A 19396-nucleotide genomic window follows, 5' to 3' on the forward strand; every position below is an offset into this window, starting at 1 on the left:
TTCTCCCTTTTTCCTCCAAACGTAACGATGGTCATTATGGCCAAAAAGTTCAATTTTAGTTTTGTCAGACCAAAGGACATGTCTCCAAAAATGTAGCTCTTTGTTCCTGTGTGCATTTGCAAACATTAGTCTGGCTTTTTTATGTTTTATGAGTAATGGCTTCTCCCTGGCAGAGTGGTCTTTCAGCCCATGTTGATACAGTACTCGTTTCACTGTGGATATTGACACAATCTTACCAGCTTCCGCCATCATCTTCACAAGGTCTTTTGCTTTTGTTCTTGGGTTGATATGCACGTCGGACCAAAGCACGTTCATCTCTGGGACACAGAACCCGTCTCCTTCCTGAGCGGTATGATGGCTGGACATTCCCATCTTGTTTGTACTTGCCTATAATTGTTTGTACAGATGACCGAGGCACCTTCAGGTATCTTGAAATTGCACCCAAGGTTGAGCCAGACTTGTCCAAGTCCACAATTCTCTTCCTGATATCTTGGCTGATTTCTTTAGACTTTCCCATGATGCTACACAAAGAAGCAGTGTGTTTCAGGTGTGCATTTAAATACATCCACAGGTGTGTCTCTAATTAACTCAGATGTTGCCAACTAACCTAACAGAAGCTTCCAAACACATGACATCATCATACGGGCAGGCAAGAATTGTTTAAAGGCATAGTAATCTTAGTGTATGTAAACTTTTGACTTTGCAGAAAGTAATAAAAATGCCTTAAAACATTCTCTCTCTCATTATTCTGGCATTTAGCAAATAATAATAATTATGGTATGTGACGGTATCATCCGTGTCACCGTCTAGTATTCCCTTCTCCCCTTGAAATAGCACCGCCAAGTAATCCACAGAGCAATAGATCGCTATTATCGCTAGTATCGCTGGTATCGCTAGTATCGCCAAATAAGTCTATACATTAGCCCAAGCTGAATGCTATAAATACTTTACTGGGAGGCTTCACATTGAAAAAAATACAATTGCTTTTATCCCCTGCTCCCATGCAAGGGAGACACCCACAACAAACATACATTAACCCATAACACAAAGGTTACAACCCACATAGAAACCATGTATAACATAATCAACACAGGCAGGAGAATACACATTGCCCTCTTTCCTGAGAGACAATCAAATTACAACTCGGTTGTCTCCAGGACAGAGGACAATCGCCAATACACACAGAGAGACAATGGAACAGACATCACTTACTCAAACATACAATGTCCCACCCTTTACAATACACATAGACATTTAACACATCCCAAAATGACACGAATTAGACCAGAAATTCAAAAGTTAGTACAAGTCCCTTTGGCCTAGCTGTACTCATGGGTTTTCTGCACAAAACCGGTGCATACAACATGGGACCATAATCGCATGGTAAGAGGCTGGCAAGTAGTCCTCTCCAAGCACTCGTGGCAACCTCAAAAGAGGGGAGTTTGTCACATGGTAATCCTAACCAAAAACAGGAAAGGTTTATTCTGATTTCATGTCAGATATTAAGAAAAACATGCATATGTGTCTTTTTATATAGTGTATGTAAACTTCTGGCGCTAACTGTAAGGCCTCTTTCACACGGGCGTTGCGGGAAAATGTGCGGGTGCGTTGCGGGAACACTCACGATTTTTCTGCGCGAGTGCAAAACATTGTAATGCGTTTTGCACTCACGTGAGAAAAATCACGCATGTTTGGTACCCAAACCCGAACTTCTTCACAGAGGTTTGGGCTTGGGTTAGGTGTTGTGTAGATGTTATTATTTTCCCTTATAACATGGTTATAAGGGAAAATAATAGCATTCTGAATACAGAATGCTTAGTACAATAGCGCTGGAGGGGTTAAAAAAAAATAAAAAAATTAACTCACCTTCTCCTCTTGTTCGCGTAGTTCCCGGTCTCTTCTTTAATGATGAGCTGTGGGCTAAAGGACCTTTGGTGACGTCAGATCACATGCTCCAATCACATGGTCCATTACCGTGGTGATGGACCAAGTGATTGGAGCATGTGATCTGACGTCACCACAGGTCCTAGCCGGTAGTTCATCATTAAAGAAGTAAAGAAGAGACTGGGAACTACGCGAACAAGAGAAGGTGAGTTAATTTTTTTATTTTTTTTAACCCCTCCAGCGCTATTGTACTAAGCATTCTGTATTCAGAATGCTATTATTTTCCCTTATAACCATGTTATAATAATGATCGCGTCTCCATCCCGATCGTCTCCTAGCAACCGTGCGTGAAAATCGCACCGCATCCGCACTTGCTTGCGGATGCTTGCGATTTTCACGCAACCCCATTCACTTCTATGGGGCCTGCGTTGCGTGAAAAACGCAGAATATAGAGCATGCTGCGATTTTCACGCAACGCACAAGTGATGCGTGAAAATCACCGCTCATGTGCACAGCCCCATAGAAATGAATGGGTCGGTATTCAGTGCGGGTGCAATGCGTTCAACTCACGCATCGCATCCGCGCGGAATACTCGCCCGTGTGAAAGGGGCCTAACTATCCATGGGGTACGTATAGTAATTTAAGAGAAAAGTATTATACAAGATGGTCACACAATTGTGTATCATATTCTGTAAATACATTTAAAGGGGTTGTGCCACTAATAACAATTCTCCCCTATTCACTGGATAGGAGATAAGTGTTTGATTGTTAGGGGCCTGACTGCTGGAGCCCCAGTGATCATGAGAACAGGAGTCCGGATGTGCCGCCGAACTGCCCCATGAGAATGAAGCGGTAAAGCGCCTGTGCGTCCTGTACTCTATTCAATTCTATGGGATTGCTGAGTACAGCGGTTGCAGTAGAGCAGTTGTCACCAAACATTTTGAAACTGACAGAAATTTGGGTTTTCACAAAGTTTGCTGCTTCATTATTTTTAGATGTTTCTATGGTATACTGAAGTACAATGCTAAGCATTATTTCATATTTTTTTCAACTGACAAATCTATCGAGTTTATGCACAGACTCAATGGGTCATTTATCAATAGTGATGTAATTTGCGCCAAAAAAATACTAACATTACAAATCAACAATGGTGATTTGTTTCAGCTCATATATCAAAAGGCGCACGCCCCTTTTAAAATGTGACCTTTTTTAATTAAACATGATTATCCCCCTATTTCTCTCGTTTGTATGAACGCTCGTTAGTTATCATCTTGGAGTGTAATACTGCCTCCGTTTGCTTGATGAACGAGCAAACGATCGATCATCGGGCAATAAACAATTCTTTTGACATGTTAAGAAATAATCACTTGCAGGCGGCAGATCGCGCTGTCTAACTACGATCTGCTGCCGGCAAACCACTATACGGCACGGGGACAAGTGATGGCATAGGGATCGTTGCTCCCCATGCTGCGAAGGAGATCGCTGCATGTAATAGCAGCGGTCTCCTCCGCTAGTGAGCAGGCAATTGCCGGGAAGGAACGCTTCCCTCCCGACAATGATGCTACATCGGCTGTGTAATAGCCTTTAGGCCTAGTTGTTAGTGAGCCCACTTACTGACACCAGGCCATCCTCCAAACTCCTTCCCCTCACTGTGCGTGCAGATGCCCTCATACCTGCCTGCTGCCATTCCTGTGCAAGCTCTGCTCTTGTGGTGACCTGATCCCACAATTTTGCATAAGAACACTGCCATCAATAAAGAATGATACCAAAGCACCCTCCAACAGCAACTTCTCCCAACAATCCAGGAGCAATGCTTTTTCCAGAATGATGGAGCACCATGTCAGAAGGCAAAAGCTGTAACTAAGTGGCCTGGTGGACAAAACATTGAAATTTTGGGTCCATGACCTGAAACTCCCCAGATCTTAATCTCATTGAGAACTTGTGGTCAATCCTCAAAAAGTGGGAGGACAAACAAATACACAGAATTTATGATAAACTTCCATCACTGATTAGGGTATGGCTACAGGGCAGCATTTGATATAATGCTGGTCAATGGTGTCGCAACGCACCACGCGACATGCTGCTACTGCGACAGTGGCAAAAAATACATTCTGGATTTTGTGTTGTAAGCTGCATGTGACACACGACTTCATAGGCTGTAATATAAGTGTACCCCACGCTACTCACCTGCAACTTGAGAAGAAGAATGGGTTGCCATCAGTCAGGATGTGGCCCAGAAGCTGATATCCAGAATGCCAGGGCGAACTGCACAGGTCTCAACAAAGAAGGGTCAACACTGGAAATATTGAGTCTGTTCATAAACTTGATGGATTAGTCAATAAACGTTGAAAAACTTATGGCTAGTTTCACACATGCGGCACAGCAATCCGGCAGGCTGTTCTGGCAGAGAATTGTCAAAAATGGCTGCACACAGCAGTTTTCATCCAGCCAAATCCCGGAACTTACGCTGGGCGGCGGCACAATCCCTCTGGTTTCCATTATAGTCAATGGGATATTTACAATCCAGAAAACTCCTGCCGGATTGCTGTGCCACATATGTGAATGCTTACAACTGTACTTCATTATACCATAGAAACATCTGACAAAAAGATCTAAAAACACTGAAGCAGCAAACTTAGTGAAAACCAAAATTTGTCTTGGCCACGACTGTAGTCTCACAGGCCAGTTTGGCGGCACTTCTGGACCATGGTTCTCGTGATCACTGGGGCCCCAGGGGTCGGACCCCCTGAGATCAAACACTTATCCCCTATACTGTGGATAGTGAATACGTTTTATTAATGGCCTAGACCCTTTAATCAAGAGTTCATAACTAGAAATCATGCTATTCCAACCAGACTACCTTGCCAGTATATCTAGTAAAAGTACAATGGGGCAGATTAATTAACACTGTCTTAAAGGGAATGCGTCATCAGAAAATTGCCTATTGTTTAAACCACATTTTTATGTTAAAGAGAACCTGGCACTACGAAAATGCAGTTCAATCTGTAGGCATAGAGCAGGAAGAGCGGAGCTGATTGATATATAGTTTTATGGGAAAAGATTCAGTAAAACCTGCATTTCATTCATTTATATTCCTGCTTTTTCTGGACTTTGAAGCCTATTTTTGTCCATTTTACAGACAAACACAGGACTGTTCTAAAGAGGCCAGGACGTTCCGTTCCAAAGAATAGGGGATAATCATTAGATCAGTGGGGGTCCTACCGCGGGGACCACCACCGATCACAAGAATGGGGGCCACTCCATTTATTTCAGGGGCTGCAGGGGGTACTGGGCCCTCGTTCTTGTAATCTGTGGGGGTCCCCGTAGTAGGACTCCCACTGATGTAACAGTTATCCCCTATCCTGTGGATTTTGTGGGGGGTGGCATGTAAAAACATTTGGGAGTCTGATTTCATAACATTCACTGTGCAATATAAGTAACATAATACGAATATTCTGTGTATCAGGGTCCATTCAGATGACCGTAAGGGCCCTATGCAGTCCGTGCTTTGCTTGAACGGTCTGCGATCTTCAAGATACGGAGACTGACAGGACATGTCCTATCTTTTGCAGAACGGACGCACGGATCGGAAGCGCTTTCGTGGGCTTTCGGGTCCGTGCCTCCGCACCACAAAAGGCAGGACATGTCGTAACATTGCCGTAACTTGCGGATCATGGATCCATTCAAGTCAAAGGGTCCGCATCCACAAACTGAGTGCACACGTGGTGTGCACAGTGAACTTACATTTGTCTGAATGGACCCTTAGTATGATTAGAGTGGTAACAACATTATAGTTTTTTTTGCTTTTTTATTATTGCACATTAAAAAGTTTATTTTTTACAAAATAGTAACATTTCTAGGCTATGTTACTTTTTTTCCAAACATTTTATTTTTCTTAAATTTTATTTTTCTCAGTCCCAGTAGGGTTCTTGAACCTGCAATCCTCTGATCGCCCATACAATACAATGCAATACTTTTGTATAGCACAGTAATACTGATAGAATGCCTATTAAGCCCTGCCAAAGTTAAATTGATGGCATACCCAGTACACTTAGAATGGAAATGAGCTTCCAGCTCCATTCAATGTGCTAGTTTCAGTGCTGGCAGCTGCAAGGAACAGCTGATCATGGATGTAATGGAGAGTTGGAGCCCCACCGAATGGATATCAATGACTTAGGCCTCATGCACATGACCGTTGTGTGCATCCGAGTCCCAGGCTATGAGCTGTGTGCTACGATTGGCCAGCGCTGCAGCAAGGGACAACCCTAATACAAAAACTCTGCCCAGTACAACAGAGGGAGCGCAGACACCGGAGCCTATACCGGGCGAACGGAGCGGCGCCCAGACATACTAGTAAGTGCAGGGGGACCCCTGGGCGCCGCTCTGCCCACTGATATAGTTAGTTTTTAAACTAGTGAAAGGTCCTCTTTAAGTGCTCCAGGAGTTCTTTCTTCATTTTCCAGTAATATATTTATGAGATGTGGACTTTCCTGCCCTTCAGCGGCTGATCGCCAGTGGCTGAACAGCTACCTGCACACGTTGCAGATTACGCACAGTTTTCCTTGCGGAAAAACTGTACCAGCAAAGTGTGTATGATTAGACAGATCTCACATACACTTTGCTTCTTCATTCTCTGCGGATATTGACCTGCCATGTCGATTTTGTATGTGGATTTCGCCTTTTGCAATGCAACAAGACACGTCAAATCTGCTCCAAAAACCGCAAGTAAGACATGCAGTTAGTGGTGCAGATTTGGTGCGTAAATGAACTGAAATCGACATGGGAAATGTGTGCAGATTTTATGCTTGTAAACCCGTACCTGTGTGCATGTAGCCTTATGGTATGGTTATACAGAAATATTCAAGCCAGCGAGCGGTTAGCAGCTTTGAGGGACAAAGACTACTGAAAGATTCCCTTTAAGGGTGGTGTCACAGCTGTTTATGGCAGATTTCCATACAGTTTTTTGAGCCAGAAGTGATTTGGGAGAGAATGAGAAATATAAAGCAAAGACTTCTACTTCTCCTTCCTGTTGGATTCACTTGTTTTGCTTAAAAAAACAGCATCAAACACCCTTAGGCCTCTTTCACACGGGCGTCATGTTTTTGGCCCGGATAATTTTTCCGTGCGAGTGCAAAACATTGTAATGCGTTTTGCACACGCGTGAGAAAAATCGGCATGTTTGGTACCCAAACCCGAACTTCTTCACAGAAGTTCGGGTTTGGGTTAGGTGTTGTGTAGATTTTATTATTTTCCCTTATAACATGGTTATAAGGGAAAATAATAGCATTCTTAATACAGAATGCATAGTACAATAGGGCTGGAGGGGTTAAAAAAAATAAAATAAAAATTTAACTCAACTTAATCCACTTGCTCGCGGAATAGGACCTTTGATGACATCACATGATCTTTTACCATGGTGATGGATCATGTGATGGACCATGTGATGACCGCAGTGACGTCACCACAGGTCCTTTTCCTGTGCACAGCAAAGAAGAAGACAGAAGAGATGTCGGCTGCACGAACAAGTGGATTAAGGTATTTTTTAACCCCTCCAGCCCTATTGTACTAAGCATTCTGTATTAAGAATGTATTATTTTTCCTTATAACCATGTTATAAGGGAAAATAATAAAGATCGGGTCCCCATCCCGATCATCTCCTAGCAACCTGGCGTGAAAATCGCACCATATCCGCACTTGCTTGCGGATGCTTGCGATTTTCACTCCGCCCTATTCACTTCTATGGGGCCTGCGTTGCGTGGAAAACGCACAAAGAGGAGCATGCTGCGATTTTCACGCAACGCACAAGTGATGCGTGAAAATCACCGCTCATGTGCACAGCCCCATAGAAATGAATGGGTCCGGATTCAGTGCGGGTGCAATGCGTTCACCTCACGCATTGCACCCGCACGGAAATCTCGCCCGTGTGAAAGGGGCCTAAGGGGCCCGTTCACATGACATTTTTGGAGCTGTTTTTCACATACAGAATCTGCACCAAAAAACACCTCCCAATCATTCAATGGGAGGCAGAACTTCCACGGTGAAAAAAACAACATGGAAGAAGGAAGCAGCATGTTCTATCTTGGGGCAGAATCTGCGCTAATTCTCCTATTAAAATGAATGGGAGGCTGGAAAAAAAAATGTGCCAAAAACCACGCAAAATTTTTCAATGCGTTTTCAAAATCTGTTGTTTGAACATCCCCTAAGTGTGAACAGTGCTTTACTAGCCATACAGCTGACTCTCTAATATAGGTCTGAATGCTTGTAGATCCATGGGGTGTATATTACAAAGAATATTGCATCAGCCATACTGCTGGATCCTCCCTTAACTGATGATATTAGTGTATTTTACTGTGAATGTAATATTAGCCTATACCGCTACAACCCCCCCCCCCCCCCCCCCCCCCCCAAAGTATGCATGCTAATAAAATATATACTACTAGAATTAGAATTACTACTAGAATTGTGTGGACAATACCACTAGTCACACTGCTGGATCCCCTACAAATGGATGATAATAGTGTATGTTACTGGATATACTGCTATATCCCCCCAGTATGGATAATAATGGTTTATATTACTAAATATACTGATATACTCCCTGTATGGATGATAATGGTGTAGATTACTGGATATACTGCTATATCCCTCCTGTATGGATGATAATGGTGTATATTACTGGATATACTGCTATATCCCTCCTGTATGGATGATAATGGTGTATATTACTGGATATACTGCTATATCCCCCCAGTATGGATAATAATGGTTTATATTACTAAATATACTGATATACTCCCTGTATGGATAATAATGGTGTAGATTACTGGATATACTGCTATATCCCCCCAGTATGGATAATAATGGTTTATATTACTAAATATACTGATATACTCCCTGTATGGATAATAATGGTGTAGATTACTGGATATACTGCTATATCCCCCCAGTATGGATAATAATGATGTATATTACTGGATATACTGCTATATCCCTCCTGTATGGATAATAATGGTGTAGATTACTGGATATACTGCTATATCCCTCCTGTATGGATGATAATGGTGTAGATTACTGGATATACTGCTATATCCCTCCTGTATGGATGATAATGGTGTATATTACTGGATATACTGCTATATGTGTGTAAATAACTATGTTTACATTTTGCAAGTGTGTTATAAAATGAGTAATAATTTCTTCCTCTTTAGAAATCCTTTTAGATTCAGCTACGAGTTACAACTCCAGTGGACACCCGTTGTGACAATTTGAGCATCGCGGCCATGCATCAGCTATCCACATTCTGTTTTTTTATATATATTGTTAACAATTATAGGATGGCCACATTTATACAGTACTATACATGTGTCATGTTGTAGATTGCAATCTTTTGTCTACCTTTATACATGATTATCTGTGATATTTTTTGGAGACATTGAGATGGTGGTTTCCTTCTGGCCTTGGGGGTTACACCGTGTCTTTTTATAATACCTATTACACGTATGGATTTGTTTGAGGTCTTTTGGGCACGTTGACGGTTTGACACGGTAACCCATGCCAACGTCTTCGCATCCCCATAACAGTAATGACCTGACTGCTGACCCGGTCGGTTCTGACTGTGAGACACCTTTAATCCAGCGGTCTATATTATATTATTTTGTTTACTTTTGGGTCTATACAGCGTGATGCAAGTTGGGGGGACACTTTGCCACGGGCAGCATGGGAGCAAGCGCCGTGGGGTTTAAATAACCCGGCAGCGCTGCGCTCAGGAGTTAGTTAACCCCAGCAGCCCCAGAAGGAAGGGAAGAATCATCCCCAGGACAAGACGAGCAACCACTGGAAAACTAGCATAATGGCTGAGTAACCCTTAACCCTTTCCCTACACCACCAACGAGCATTAAACCTTTCCTACCTCCTAGAACCCCTGCATTATCCGCTGCAATAATATACCCACTGCCACCAATATATCATTCATTACAGATTATTTTAACCCTTCCCTACCCCTGCCTGCAATATTATACCCACTGCCACAAATATATCATTTACCCATGACACAATACCATTAACCCCTGCATTCCCACTGCCACCAATATTCCCCTACCATTCACCCCTGCAATTCCTGCCCATTAACCCCTGCATTTTGATTAACCCTTGCAGTGACATATACCGCTAGGGAAAGTGTGTAGCTAGGTGGGTGGGAGCTGCTGTTATTAACGTGTGTGTGTGTGTGAGTGTATTTTTAGGTAGAGTTTGGGGTGGAATTGTGTAAGATATTGTATTGTGTTTAGTGTAGTTAGGTGTATTGTAGTGTTGTTAATATATTACTGTGTGCGACTATAAGTATATATATTTATATGTCCATTGATATAAATATATATAGTTATAGTAATAATTAGACTGTAGACCTGTTATTGTGTAATAAATACGTTATTTGTTCATAGTACAGCGTTTAGTCATTTATAGTAGTAGTCGCCGCCGTAGTAGTAATTCGCACGTAGTTCAGTTCAAAGTAAGTGCAACAAGAAATTAGTTTAGTATTTTATAGTATACGGTAAATAGGCGGAGTTATCAATAGACAACTCACACCTATTTATGAATATTAACTATTGATATTAACACAAAATATTAATCATTAATATTTCCTTTAACATTGGCGAGCCAGCCAGGAGACAGAATAAATAGGTCGTACGCCTATTTATTAATATTATTAACCCAAAATATTGATAATTAATATTTTTCTTTAACATTGGCGAGCCAGGCCCACTGCTAAGAATTTGCTTTTGTGTTTGGCTTTGGTGAAGAAAATCGCTTACTCTATGAACTAGTCAAGAGTGAAGCTGTCAGTGGTTTCTGAGCGTCCAGGGCCTGATAGTTCGGACAGGTAACGCGTTTTTTTCAATCAGAGCTAAACACAAGGCAATATCTACAGCAAAGTACCTAAATCTTTAGATGTTTGAATTTTTACGATTTTCCGTTGCCTTTTACGAACCTTGAACACGTGCGAGCATCACAGAAGAAGTCGTCGCATACGATCGCTTTGAGAGAAACATCGCCGCTGGAGCTGATCATAAGAAGTCCGGCTGGACAGGAGAAGGCATTCAGGGTACTAGAGGACCTCCTCCAAGCAGCAAATATGGACAGGAAAGGACAGCTCCAAAGAAGATTGCATCTCAGCAAAACGTGAGTATGGACTTCTCCACACTGATACACCTAGCAAAACACAGCACATTTAACCCCATCCTCCCCACCACTTACAAGTCAGCAGAAATGCTGTGGTCTGATTTGTTAGCACAGGATTTTAGTTATGACAAACTCTGTGTTAACAAACAGACAGTATTGAACAAGGCAACCAAACGGCTTCAGATGCTGGCCAAACTTGTGCATACATTTGAGGTCAGCATTTGTAAGCCAAAGCGTGTGGAACTGGTGTCTTGGTCAACAGAGACAATTCCCCCGACCATTCATTGCCAGTGCTGTGCCAGTAATTCGAACCAGGTTTTGGCATTGCGGGCACAGCTGGCAGAGAATGTAGTCTACCGTTGACCGAGACACGCAGGTGGCTAGAATACAGTCACAGTTAGTAGAGATGCAGAGGCAGGAGGAAATTGAGGCTCAGTTGACTCAGTCATATGCTGAGATCAAGGCCTTCAAGGATCGGGCTGCCTCTACTAACGTGATGGTAGCCAAATTGAAAATGAGGTTGCTGTAAGATCCCAGCTAATGACTGGCATGCAACAAGTCATCAAAAAAAATTTGAAAATGGTGCCTGCCCTTTCTTTTTCCTTAAAGTCAGGGCCAGAATCTCCAAAAATGTTGCCCTGTCCAGGGCAAAAAGGCGGGAGATCAGTCTAACAGGCCAAATCTCCCAAAATTTTAGCCTGTCCAGACTAACAGAGATTTTTCCCTGACTTTGGGAAAAATTTATATTGTGAAAAGTGCGTCCCTGAGCATGGAACCGATCAGGAGAAGGAAACATGACGGTAATGTAGGCAGACCTAAGCCATGCAGGACAAACATCAGATGTGTTAAATGTGCTGGCTTAGGTCACATAGCGAAGCACTGCAAAGCAGGCAGCGACAAAACACTCAGGACAGGAAGCCAAGTTAGGTGTTTCATGGAGCCGCGGAGAAGAGTACCCTGATCAGCTCAGTGTGCCTCTGCAGAGCGCATTTTCCAGTTTACCTGACAGCGGGGAGAGCAGACTCAGCTATGTGTACTGGAGATGGTAGTAATCAACAAAAGAAAAGACATGGTACCCTGGTTATGGTTATACATGGGACTGTGCCGGAGGGTCAAGGGACTTGCTGACCAATTACACCAGAACCACAGAACTTCATGAAGCTAATCGGAGAAGTAGGCTCAGGACGTAACTCCAGTGAAATCCTGAAGCCAGGGACCACATGGACATACTTTGTTTTCTATGAGGGTTCAGGACCTATGCAATCCTAAAACCCCATAGTATTGTGTACATATGATGATTATTTGTATATTTGTCCATGGAATTAAGGGTGTTGGGTGGGGAGAGATGAGGATCTGTTTTTGTGTGAATGGGGAAGAGAGTAGATCCCCAGGGACAGGCCCCTTCCTTTACCAAGATATTTGCCACTTTAACCCCAAGAACAGTGAAGTTTGTAAGGGAGGGACTGAATGTCAGTAGTGCAGTGTTCTTTCCCGCAGTTAGAATTTAGGTACTCTTACTCCAGAAATTCTGACCTGCCTTGTAAAGACCTACGTATCTGTCCATGGGAGAACCTCCTCAGCCATAGATTCTTCAATCAAGATGAAAGAAGAAGTGTCAGACGAAAGTCGTGCCTATGATGAAAGGAGGCCAATCCTCGGTTGAAGGTGAAAGAAGGTGCTACGTGGGTCGACCTAGAGACGGTGAAGCCATCCCGGAGTCTGACCAATAAAAGACTACAGTGGGAGCAGCTGATACCTGAATGAAAGGAGAAGTGTCGGATGGAAGTATGGTGAGGGTGAAGCCATCCCAGAGTCTGACCCATAAAAGACGACAGTGGGAACAGCTGATACCTGAAGATCGATACTGAAGTTCCAGAGCAAGACCCAGAGAGAAAACGGTGTATTCTGTGGATGGAGACGTTTGGTTACGGTGAAGGGCAGGGAAGAGGTCACAGCCACGAGGGATGATGTCTTGGTTACCTAAGGGATTAGGTACAGATTATACTTCAGTCCTTCCTGAACTGTCACCAACATTGAGTGGGGTTGAGGGGGCAAATACATCCCAACACTTCCCTCAAACTTTATTGTCGTGTTCTCGACAATAGGGGGAATGTAGAGGGAAGTGCCAGGTGGGCATATAAGTATGGATATATTTATATATATGTGCATACGCCCCATTGTTGGTATGTATATATATATATATATATATATATATATATATATTTATTGTGACACAGTGAGAAGTGCTGCTGGGCTGATTTACAGCCAGGGGAGGTCAAATACCGGACCGGATTTTAAATGCCGGTCCGGGTTTTAGCAGCACCTGGCTGTCCTTAAATAGACGGCTGGTCTCAGAAGCCATGTCTTTGTGTTGGGATCTGGGAGCCTTGTGTCTGGATGAAGGCTTGCTACCTATTTGGCGTGAAAACAGTTTGGTGCTGCTATCATCAAGGACTCTTTGAGGCAGAATTGCTGTATGGTGTAAATTACCACCAACACCGCAAGGTGACCTTTTTGCTTGATTATGACTGCTAGTTTTGTCACTTGCCTAAAGTGTGAATAAAACACTGAACTGTTTGTTGCCTCTATACTGCGTACGCTAATCCTGTCTACCAGAGCGAAACCCTACAATTGGTGGAGGATGCGTGCAAGAGCAGTGAGGCTGGCGTGAACACCGATATTTTTGGTTTCTGCATTTTTCAGGCACGGTTGTATGTCGTACAGCTGTATTACAACCAGTGCCCCACGACAAAATGGAGGCTGTTGTGAAGGCCCTCATGGAGGCTAATCTCCAGCAGCGAGAGACAAACCTGCAGCAACGCAAGGCTAATAAGCAGCAGCAGGAGACTAACCAGCTGTTGCTACAACATCTGATGGCTTTGCAGACAGCAGGAGCAAGCCCCAGCGTCCACGATGCCCGGAAAGCAGTCCGTGCCGCGATTCCTAAGATGACGCCCGCAGACGACATCGAAACCTAACTGGCGATGTAGGAGAAAGTGGCCATCAGGGAAAAGCTACCCCGTGACCAGTGGGCTGAGGTCGTCGCTCTGTTCCTGGCATCCGAGCGGGTGTATTTTGACTTGCCGGACAATTAAGCGGCCGACTACCAGAAAGTCAAGGGTGAGATTCTGGCAAGACTGGGGGTAAATGTGTTGGTCCGGGCCCAGCGGGTGCATCAGTGGGGGTTCAACCCGGCTGAGCCTGCAAGACCCCAGTATTATAACTTACTTCACCTCTTGCAAAAATGGCTACAGCCTGACATGCTGAGTCCCACTGCTATGCTGGATCGTCTGTTAGCCAATATGTTCCGGAGGGCTTTGCCATACCCTCTCCAGCACTGAATTGGTCAGGTGTCTCCTGGCAATGCCCTTGAGATGGTGGACCTGGTGGAAAACTATGAAACTACCAGGAATCTACAGGAGGGTTCTGTCGGGGGGGGGGGGCGGCAAACCCCGGAAATCTCCACCCCAGGCCCTGAGATTTGAGCCGATAAAACCTGCCCCGGATGTACCCATGTACCCATGGTGGACCTGGCTCCGATAGTCTGCTGGGGGTGTCAGGAGCCTGGCTGTGTAAGGGATCACTGTTCCCATCGGGTTGAGCCTATGGACACTAACTATGGCTACCGTCAGTCGCTATATGCCAGGAGGCTGTGTGCAACAGGTACCCCAGAGTCTCTAGATCACTTGTGCCAGGTGGAAGTGGGAGACACTCCGGCGGAGGCTCTGCTGGACCCAGGGAGTCTGGTGACCCTAGTAAGGGCTACCCTGGTGCGGTACACTGAGTATATTGGCCAGAATGTATGCATCCACGGAGACTTAAAAGACTACTCCACGCGCTGGTGTGTCTAACGACGGTGGCCAGTAAATGGACACACGAGGTGGCTGTCGCCACAAATTTACATTATGAACTCATAATAGGGAGAGACTTCCCAGCACTGTGGCCTGATATGAGAGTGACTGGTACCCATGAGACAGGGGTAACCCCAGCAGAGTGGCCCGGCTCAGGGGGGAGACCAGAACCCTGGGAACCTGAGACCGAAGGGCCAGCGGTAGGGGTGACCGCCACTTTGGTGGAAGAGGGGGAGACAACCCCGCTAAATGTGATGGTGGGAGACGTGGAGGACTTGCCGCCGGGTCCTGAATTGGCAGACCTCAATGTCTCCGAGGATAATTTTGGTACCGCACAACATCGGGACCCAACCCTATCCCGCACCTGGGAAAATGTTAATAGATGGTGAACCACAACAACCTGGGGCAGAGTCAGTGTTTCCCCGTTTTGTGGTTCATCAGGATATGTTATATCGGGTAAACCAACTACGGGGTGAGCCTATTGCCCGACCTGCCAGATAACTATCCCCCAGCCACATTTCTGTAGTCCCCTAGCACCTCTCCCGATTATCGAAGTACCGTTTGACCGAATAGCTATGGACCTCATAGGCCCAGTACCGAAGTCCGCCAGAGGGCATCAACACATCTTAGTCATTCTAGACTACGCCACTCGGTACCCGGAGGCGATGCACTGCGACATACCTCAGCCAAACTCATAGCTAAGGAGTTAATGGAGATGTTTTCCAGAGTGGGACTACCTAAAGAGGTTCTGACCGACCAAGGGACCCCTTTTATGTCCAAGGTGATGAGGGAACTCTGTAAGTTGCTGCACATAAAACAACTACAGACGTCCGTTTACCATCCGCAAATGGATGGTCTGGTAGAAAGGTTAATCCAAACATTAAAAAATATGTTGAAAAAGGTAGTGTCTAAAGATGGGAAGGACTGGGACCTCTCATGTTCGCAGTGCGAGAGGTACCCCAGGCCTCTACTGGGTTCTCGCCCTTCGAACTGCTATATGGCTGACACCCTCGCGGTCTCTTGGACGTGGCCAAAGAGGCGTGGGAACAACAACCCACTCCACATAAAAGTGTCATTGAGTACGTTACCTAGATGCAAGATCGGATAGAGACAGTGTTGCCTCTTGTTAGGGAGCATATGGAGGCAGCTCAGCGAGCCCAGAGTCGGGTCTATAATCGGCAGGTTCGGGTCCGGATCTTTAACCCGGGTAATCGTATTTTGGTTTTGGTGCCGACCATGGACAGTAAGTTCCTGGCTAGGTGGCAGAGGCCCTACGAGGTACAAGGTACACCAGCCAGGGCAGCGAAAGCCGGAGCAGGTTTACCATGTGAATTTACTCAAACTGTTGAAAGATATGGAAACCTGTACAGAAGACAGCCCGCGGCCGGGTTTTCTAGGAGAAGAGGTACCAGCCCCTCTGTCTGATGCAAGAGAGGCAGCTGCCACAGTATAAATTGCTCATTCAAAAGGAAATCCCAGTAACATCAATTGTAAATAAGGATATTCTTTTTATTCAGTCATAATAGTATGTCTTATGCCGCGTTTCGGCTATAGCAGCCTTCATCAACAAAGGATACATGCAAGTGTTCAATACCATCTTATATAGCAAGTATACAGGTGATTCACTGGTGACGTCAGACGCCCAAATCAAAAGCAGCTGAGATTGCACCAATCAACAGCTTAGTTTCACAATATGCAAATCAAGAAACACAAACCCTGACAATTCAATGAATAATTGAACAGAAACTTTTTCAAATAGATGAGGATACCGTATCCATCCGCAGCATCAACGAGAAGATGTGTATAAAATAATATAATACAGTGATAAGAACCAGTGATCGAAACAAAAAATCATAAGCGCATGACTTCATAATCACGATTCAAACCTCTAGGTTGTAAGGTGTCTAAAGTCTGAATCCAGTAAGCTTCTCTCCGTAAAAGGAGTTTTTTAATGTCACCACCTCTCCTAGGTCTCTTGATCTGTTCTAAAACTTGGAACCTCAATTGTGATACTGTGTGTCCACATTTATCAAAATGATAAGGTAATGGTAACAATAGATTCTTCGTTCTAATTGTGGACTTATGTTTCCCTATCCTATCCCTAACCGCCTGTATGGTTTCACCTATATAGGCTAAACCACAAGGGCATTTTATCATGTAGATAACATTAGTTGATTCACATGTAAAAAAGCCCCTGGCTTTAAATGCTTGTCCCGTGTGTGGATGATAAAACTCAGTGCCCTTAATAATATTGGAACATTGGAAACAGTGGAGACAGGGAAATGTACCCCTCTTCACTGTTCCCAATCTGCTCTGTCTCATGATAATTCTAGGGCTACCCAAGTCTGCACGTACCAATTTGTCACGAAAACTGTTTTTTTTTTGTTGCAAATCGGGAGGATTTTTAAATTCCTCCAATCCTGGGTATTGCTTCAGACAATATGTGCCAGTGCTTCCTCACTATTCTGTCAAAACCTGCATTGAATGGATGGAATTTCTGCACAAATGGAATCCTTTTTTGTTGTTTAACCCCTGCTATGGCAGGGGACTGTAGATCTGATTTTACTTTGTCAAGAACTGATCTGGGGTATCCCCTCTCAATGAATCTATCAGTCATTTCATCCATCCTTGCAGTCAGAATCTCAGAATCAGTGACAATGCGCTTGATACGCTGAAACTGAGACTTAGGTATCGCCTTTTTTAATGAGGGAGGATGAGCACTAGTGTAGTGCAATATACTGTTCCTGCCTGTATATTTCCTATACAGATCTGTGGTGAGGTGGCCATTTGTGTTTCTCATAACAGTTGTATCCAAAAAGCTTACTTTAGACTCATCCACCGTAATAGTGAATTTTAAGCCTTCACAAACCTCATTGAGATAGTCAAAGAACGCGAGTAAGGTCTCACGTGGCCCCGCCCACACGCAAAAAATGTCGTCAATGAATCTTTTCCATGTTAAAACATTTTTCAAATAGTATTCTGTTTTGTAAATATGTGCTTCTTCAAAGGACGACATAAATGCGTTAGCGTAGGGCGGGGCCACATTCGACCCCATCGCGGTCCCACGGCGCTGCAAATAATAAGTATCTTCAAACATAAAATAATTTTCAAATAATACCAAACGTAACAACTAAATGAAAAAAATCTTGCTGAACATCAGAATAATCGCTGGTTCGCAATAAATCAGTCACTGCTGTTATCCCTAGTTCATGGTCTATTGATGTGTACAAACTTACAACATCAATGGTAACTAACCAGCTATCTGAAGGAATGGGGCCCAATTCTGCAATTGTCCTCAAAAAAATCGGACGTGTCCAAAAGGAACGATCGTGTGTTCCTAATCAATGGGGTTAGGATTTTCTCCAACAAAATCGATAATGGGGATAAAATCGAATCCATCGAAGAGACTATGGGGCGTCCAGGTGGGTTAATCAAAGTTTTATGTACTTTCGGTAATATATATATAGGACCGGAGTCACAGGTGATCGGTTGATAAGAAAGCTTTGCAAACGTTTGTCTAATATGCCAATGTCTCTATATCGATCCACCAAAGCAATATTAATGGAGAAGACAGGATCTCTTTGTAATACCTCATAGGTATTCGTATCAGACAATTGTCGCATCACTTCATCAATGTAATTCTTTCTATCCATAACGACTATGGAGCCCCCTTTGTCAGCAGGTTTAAAGATCAGGGTTTTATCCTCCATGAGTGATTTAATTGCTGATCTCTCCTGAACAGTTATATTATGTGTCATCCGCAACTCTCCCCGTTTAATAGAATGCAACAACATATCAGCCTCTCTTGAAACAAATTGTACATATGTCTCTATTGGATGATATAACTTCGGTGGCATGAATGTGCTCTTTAAATGGAGGCCTAACGCTGGGTTCACATCTGAGCGTTTTACAGCGCGTTCCTACGCGCTGTAAAAAGCTCAACAGGCAAGAACCAATGATTCCCTATGGGAATGGTTCTCACCTGAGCGTTTTACAGAGCATACCTTGAACATCCTAAGCCACAGATCCCTTGATAAAGGTCGACACCGACCGAAACGTTGGGGTTGTACTGCTAAACTAAATGTATTGCTCAAATAATTGCTCTGGATGGAACAAGAAATGATGTATAAATCACTATTATGAATTAAAAAACACTAATTTATGAAGTACATATGGTGTGCCGTGGATTTCTCCTGTGAATCAATTGACGCCTGTCCTCTACGAGCACCCACCACCTAGGGTGTGCAGATCTCATATTTTTCCCACGTGCAGAAATTCTGACAGATGTCCTCAGAACACCCACAGGGCAGGGAGTGACAGGTGGGCTATTACATAAGATTTGTTCCCCACTTTGCTACTCTAGCCACGTGTCACGATCAGTGTGGGGGGGAACTCCACACTGAACACAGGAAGAAAAGGGGAACAGTAACTGGACCTGGAAACTAAGGAAGGAACAGGTCACCTCCTAGACAACCCTAATCCGG

General features: G+C 44.0%; 1 protein-coding gene across 8 annotated transcripts in view; it reads right to left on the reverse strand.

The window, feature by feature from the left end:
- SNAP91 (synaptosome associated protein 91) overlaps positions 1–19396 on the reverse strand; it is a 203847-nt gene that overhangs the window by 169830 nt on the left and 14621 nt on the right. For 7 of the 8 annotated variants that reach the window (XM_040428707.1, XM_040428705.1, XM_040428706.1 and 4 more), the window contains exon 1: positions 4072–4157. The exons of the other annotated variant lie outside the window; for it this stretch is intronic. In XM_040428707.1, the coding sequence (XP_040284641.1) occupies positions 4072–4102 (31 nt within the window). In that variant the 5' untranslated portion in view covers positions 4103–4157. Of the gene's footprint in view, positions 1–4071; positions 4158–19396 lie in introns of those variants that run through there. 8 annotated transcript variants of the gene reach the window in all.

This window comes from Bufo bufo, chromosome 4 (genome assembly GCF_905171765.1).
Source record: "Bufo bufo chromosome 4, aBufBuf1.1, whole genome shotgun sequence".
NCBI classification, from domain to species: domain Eukaryota; kingdom Metazoa; phylum Chordata; class Amphibia; order Anura; family Bufonidae; genus Bufo; species Bufo bufo.